Here is a 6,378-nt window from a genome sequence, read left to right as displayed (position 1 = left end):
TTTTATTTTATTTTATTATTCTCGTAAATTCGGTAAAGGTGATTTTATAGTGACAGTGGAGGGAAAATGTATTATTGCCTCAATTATTTTGAGTAAATCAGGTACGTACGTGTGTGGAGGAGAATGAAAGAGGATAATAGTTTTGTCGAGGTAACTGCATATTACGTATACTTTAGTGCCACTGGCTGCTAGAATCAGCCAGGGCCTGCTATAGGCAACATGCAATTATCATGGATCCATAGGTCCAAAATTTTTTTAGTATTATTTTACTAATCAAAAGGTCTATTTTTTTATTAAATTATTAATTAGTTGGTGAAATTATGATTAAAAACTCTATGGTTAACTAAACCTAATTTAAATACGATAAAAACAAAAGAAATTACATTTCACCATTCTCAAATTTCCATTAACAAAACTTATTTTACACACAAAAACTCGTTTTTTAATTTTTTTCTTTGAATACCACAATTTTGTTTTGCATTAAACTAAAGAAATACAGTAAATAAAAGTATTTTTTTTTCATAAAAGGGTCATTTTTATATTTCGCCTGGCAAAAAAAATTTCTAAGACGACACTGGAATCAGTAATTAATGTAGATTTAATATTACCTCGTATAACACGTGCTAACTATAACGCATGTGTGATTGTTGTAATGTTGTTTGAATTGCTTCGCTGAGTTCTTCAATGGCAAAACAATGTTATTGGATGAATAAGATGCAAGAGGGAGAGTTTCAAACCAGTTAGTAGCTGTTGTCGAAAACCAGAAGATATTTATCCTTTAAGAACATTCGTTTGACCAAAAAAAAAAAGAACATTCGTTTCCAATTGAAACTGAGACACTACCTTAGGGTTTCGTCTACAAGTTTGAAACGGCAAGGTTGAAGTTGACGGGTCCATCATTCAAATGTAGACATGACCCTGAGCATGCGCAGCAAATGAAATTCTCAGTGGAGTTTTTCTTAATATACTTTTAACATTGATAATTGATCATTTCTTTTTATAAAAATATTTACAGTCTCTTGTATTATTGTATATAAGAAACAGTTCTATCATTTATCTACAGTTTTTATTTCTCTCTTATTTTTTGTGTGTGTGAAGGAACTATGAAACAAATACTTACCACTGGGTATACTCTTAGAAACCTATAATTCTCTTTCTAAGTTTAAGTAGAAAAAAGAATAAAATTATAGAGATAAAAGGAGATGATATGAAAGTAACATGTTTAATAACTACCATATTCAAACTTTGTTTTATAGGTGGAAATTCTTAAGCAAAGTGGATGTAGCATTATCAGACATTTCACAGAAAATATCTGAACAAACATTCTTTTTACTATGATTCTCTTTATGAGAGCTCCACAATACTAATCTATCAAGTCCCAATTAATTTTCTGCATTATCAAGTTTTGGATAACATAACAACATTAGTTACTCCATTCTTTCAATATTATCTACAAAAACCAGATGCAACTAAACTAAACTTCAAAATATTTGTGAGAAATGACTAAAAGATGGAATTGATTTGAGGGTTGAATATAAGAAGCAGAGGAGTGGCTAACAAGAAAAAAAAGAAGCTGAGGAGACAAGGCAAAGCCATAACCTCTTGTGAGTTGGTTTCCACCGGTTTGCTTAAAGTTTTGTTTCATTTCAGTCGTAACCGTTTTAACCGGATCGGTTCAGTTTAATTTATTACCTATAATATTCTTGAGTTCTCAAAATCCACATGATTTGGTCAACCGCTAATAAACCCTGTTTGCTATTTTTTTCAAAGATGACTCCATCAAATTCTCTAAGTCATTGATTCTATAAATCTAAACTTAGAATTAGATTCATTTCATTATATATAACAGTTCAAGAAAAAACTTCTCATCAGTATATATCATCATCAATCATGAAAAAAGTTTCTTTTTTGTGCTTATGTTGCATCACCATCTTGGCAACAAGTTTAAGTCTTAATGTAGTTTCATCACAGGACATGGCCGTGAACGCGCCAAACAAGATTAAAGATATAGAGCCGTACATCTCTAACAGAGCCATTGGGTTCGTTTTAAAGCTGGAGGATGAGTGTCCTATAAGAGAAAAGCTAAGTTCATTCTTTGAGAAACTAAAGGATCTCTTGAAGTTGGAGTCTTCTGTTACATCGATGATCGAAGACAATGAGCCTAAAACGTTCATCTCCCATATGAAGTCTAAAGCCGATAATCTCCTCCAAACGATGTTGATGATTGGGAGAGGACTGGTGAGTTCCAGTGAAAGAAAAAACTCATCCTTTTGAATGACTCAAAAATGTTTTTATTGATTGTGAGTGTTAATCTATGGCTTATTAATTGGTTTACTTGCTTTTAAGTTATTATAATAACTGTTATCGAATTTAGAAAAGGTATTTGATATAAAAATGAACTTTAAACTATGAATGTTTATTGTATAACACATAATACAAAACATTCGGATTTTTGAAGAATTAAAGTTTTGTCTTTTGTGGCGAATACTGAACTAACTTCCATGACCATACAGCTATGCTTCAAGTGCGTGTGGAACTAACCAAGGTTCTTTTTTTGTGAATATGACAGTTGAGTTCAAGTGTAAGGAAGGAGATGTTTAAAGTGATAAAATCGCTCACTGAGTTACATGCTGCGATCGGTAAAGTTATTACGGAGAAACATATAAAAGGGGACGGAACAATGTCACTTTCTTTGGAACAAAAGAATGCTGTTGAAAATGCGGTATCTCAATGGGAGGTAACAATCACCCGAATCGTGAAGATTGTTGTGGAAGCTAAGTCGACAAGTTCAAGTGGGACTTCAGGTGAAGAGAGCAGCACTACTGAAAAAAACAGTACTTCAGTGAATAAATCCATGTTGGAATCAAATAAAAGAAATTCTGGATCCATGCAAGAAAATTCAAATGGAGTTAATGAAAGCAATGAAGATTCCAGAAATGATGTAGCTATGGAGGCCAAAGAAGGCAATAGAGTGGAAGATGTTAAAGGAGGTAATGAAGTTTGTTAGGAAGAAAAAAAAACATAGACTAATATTTTTTTTTGTCAACAATGTAGATGCAAATAATGAGAAGCAATTAGAAGTACAAGGAGATAATACTGATTCAAATATTGATACGAATTTGGAAACTAAAGGGGATGTTAACTCGGGGATAGAGGCTAAAACTGATGAAAGTTCGATGACTAAGAACCCAGAAGAAGCTCAAGGAAATAATGGAGTTCCAAAAAAGGATAATAACTTTGAGAACAAAGGAAGTGATGCTACAATAAATGATGGAGATCGCACGGAGGAAAATGAGGAAGAGACTCAAGAAAACAATGGGGAGCAAGTGATGAATGAGAACTTGGAGAACAACAAAGATGATAGAGAAGTGAAGGATGACGGATTAGTACAGACAAAAACAAATCATGAAATTTCTATGGAAAAAAATCGAGAACATACTCAAGGAAGAACTGAAGTTTCTATGAATGGAGAAACAATGCATACTAAAAGTGGAAATGATGTTTCTAATAAGGAGAAGGAAGTAGAGGTTCAAGGAGAAAGTATTGGAGACTCCACTAAAGATGTAAATTTGGATAATAAAGAAGATCTTAAAAGAGGTAGGGGAATTTTTTAGAACAGAAAACAACAAATATAAAAGTCAAAAAGTAGAAACTAATATATTTTATTCTCTACAAATGTAGGTGGGCCGCAATTAGAGGTTCCAGGAGGAAGTATTGGGGATTCACAAATTAATAAGAACTTAGATACTAAAGAAGACAAGTCAGAAGTTGGTGCTAAGAATGATGGAAGTTCCATGACTGAAAAGTCAGAAACTCAAAGAAATGATAAAGAATCTACAAAAAATACTAACTTAGAGAACGAAGGAAGTGAGGCTGCAACGAATGATGGATATCACACAAAAGAAAATGGGGATGCGACTCAAGAAAACAATGAAGAACTAGTGAAGGATGCAAACTTGGAGAACAACAAAAATAACAAAGAAGTGAAGGATGATGAACTGGTGGAGACAAACACAGATCATGAAAATTCTACGGAAGAAAAGCGAGAACATACTCAAGGAGGCACTAATGTTTCTATGAATGGAGAAATGATGCATACCAAAAGTGGAAATGCTGATTCTAATAAGGAGAAGGAAGTAGAGGTGCAAGGAGAAAATATTGGGGACTCCACTAAAGATGTAAATTTAGAGAATAAAGAAGATCTTAAAGGAGGTAACGAAGTTATTCTGAACGCAAAGTAACAAATATTAAAGGTCAAGCGTAGACTCTTAATATACTTTTTGTCCACAAATGTAGATGCTAATAGTGAGAAGCCACTAGAAGTTCAAAGAGGAAATACTGGAGATTCACACACTGACAAGAATTTGGATACTAAAGAGGATGTTAAGTCGGAGGTTGATGCTAGAAATGATGGAAGTTCCATGACTGAAAATTCGGAAGGCATTCAAGTAAACAATGATGTTTTTACAAAGGATACTAACTTGAAGAACAAAGAGAGTGGGGCTAGAACAAATGATGAAGATCACACAAAAGATAATGGGGAAGAGACTCCAGAAAATAATGGAGAAAATGTTAAAGATGTAAACTTGGAGAACAACAAAGATAATAAAGAAGTGAAGGATAATGGATTGGTAGAGACTAGTACAAATCATGAAAATTCTAGTGAAGAAAAGAGAGAACATACTCAAGGAGGCACTGACGTCTCTATGAATGGAGAAGTAATGCATGCCAAAGGTGAAAATGTAGATTCTAATAAGGAGAATGAAATAGAGTTTCCAGGAGAAAGTATTGGGAACTCTACCAAAGATATAAATTTGGAGAACAAAGAAGATGTTAAGTCGGAGGTAGAGACTAATAAAAATGATGAAAGTTTCATGAAGGAGAAGCAAAGAAATTCTCAAGGAAATGATCGAATTTCAACAAAAGATCAAAACGTGGAGAGCATAGGAGCACCTGAAGAGATTACAAATCACAAAACAGTAGAGACTATGAAAAATAATGGAGATCACGTGAAGGAAAATAGGGAAGAAAACAATGGAGAATCAATGAAGGATGCGGATTTAGAAAACAATGAGGATAAAAAAGAATTGAAGGACAATGGAATAGTAGAGACAAAGACAAGTAATGAAAGTTCTGTAAAAGAAAAGCAGGAAGAGGCTCAAGGAAGTAATGAAGTTTCAATGAATGGTCAAATGGATTATTTAGGTGAAAATGTTGATTCTAATAATAAGAAGGTTGTAGAGTTTAGAAAAGGACATGCTGAAGACTCAAATAAGGATTCTAATTCAAAGGCAGAGGCAATAAGAAATGATGGTAATTCTACGAAAGGGAAGGGAGAAGAGGCGGAAGGGAAAAATGGAGTTTCAACAGAAGATAAGAAATTAGAGAACATCAAAGGTGAACAAGAGTTAAATAACAATATACCGGTAGAGACGAAGACCGACAAAGAAACTACTTCGGAAGAAGAGAAAGAGAAGAATCATGTAAACAATGACAAGTCCACATATGGTGCAGATAATAAAGAGTCTAAAGATGTTAAGTTGGAAGAGGCTAGAGAAAATAAGAAAGAGAATACAGATAATAAGTGGGGAGAGGCTAAGGAAAATGAAGAAAGTTTTATGGGGGAACACCAAAAAGAGGTTAGCGTTGACAAAAAAGGAGATAATAAAGAGATTATTGATGAAAAATCGTTGGAATCTAAAGAAAATAAGAAAAAATTCATGCAGGAAAACCAAGAAGAAACTCCAAGAAGTAGTACTGGAGACATTACTAAGGTAAATAACAAAGAAGATAAGAAAAAGTCAAAGGATATTGGATCAACCGAGGCTAATGAAAATAATGAGAGTACTATGAAAGAAAGTCATCAAGACTCTCATGGAAAAGGTGATGAATACACAGACCTAGACAGTAAAGAAGGTAAGGATGATGGATCTATAGAGACTACGGAAAATAAGGAAAGTTCTACGAATAAAATGCAAGAACAAGTGCAAGGAAGCAGTAGAGATACAATTAAGGTACACAAAAACGAACCTATAGAGGCGAGGCCAATAGAGAGTATAGAAAAAGATGTTCAAAAAGGAGGTGGAGACCCAATGCAATACAAAAAAGACAAGAACAAAAATACAAGTGATGTTAACTCAGAAAAAATAGATAAAGAGAAGAAAAGGTATGGAAACAGTAAACCAAAGAAAAAACAGAAGAAAGAAAATGAAGACCATAAATCCAAGAAAATTGAAGAAAATAAGAAGAAAATATACAATAAAAGTATATCCAACAACAACAAAGAAGAGAAAAAGAAGCAGAAAGAACACAAAGAACACAAGTCCAAAAAAGAAGAAGAAGAAAAAAGGAAAGAGAACGAAAGAAACAAATTAAAGA

The 6,378-nt window shown here is 33.3% G+C and overlaps 1 protein-coding gene across 1 annotated transcript; it reads left to right on the top strand.

Moving 5' to 3' along the window:
- Nucleotides 1-1,890: 1,890 nt before the first annotated feature.
- LOC130495607 (uncharacterized) lies at nucleotides 1,891-6,368 on the top strand (the record flags this gene model as incomplete). The annotated part of the gene is made up of 6 exons (XM_056987026.1): nucleotides 1,891-2,238; nucleotides 2,570-3,002; nucleotides 3,457-3,597; nucleotides 3,766-3,867; nucleotides 4,131-4,136; nucleotides 4,333-6,368. Coding segments are annotated over exons 1-6 (3,066 nt in total), but the record flags the coding sequence as incomplete, so codon positions are not given.
- Between the last annotated feature and the right edge of the window lie 10 nt (nucleotides 6,369-6,378).

This window comes from Raphanus sativus, chromosome 6 (genome assembly GCF_000801105.2).
Source record: "Raphanus sativus cultivar WK10039 chromosome 6, ASM80110v3, whole genome shotgun sequence".
In the NCBI taxonomy this organism is placed as follows: domain Eukaryota; kingdom Viridiplantae; phylum Streptophyta; class Magnoliopsida; order Brassicales; family Brassicaceae; genus Raphanus; species Raphanus sativus.
The sequence above is the reverse complement of the archived record's forward strand: the minus strand, read 5'-3'. Positions and strand labels throughout refer to the sequence as shown.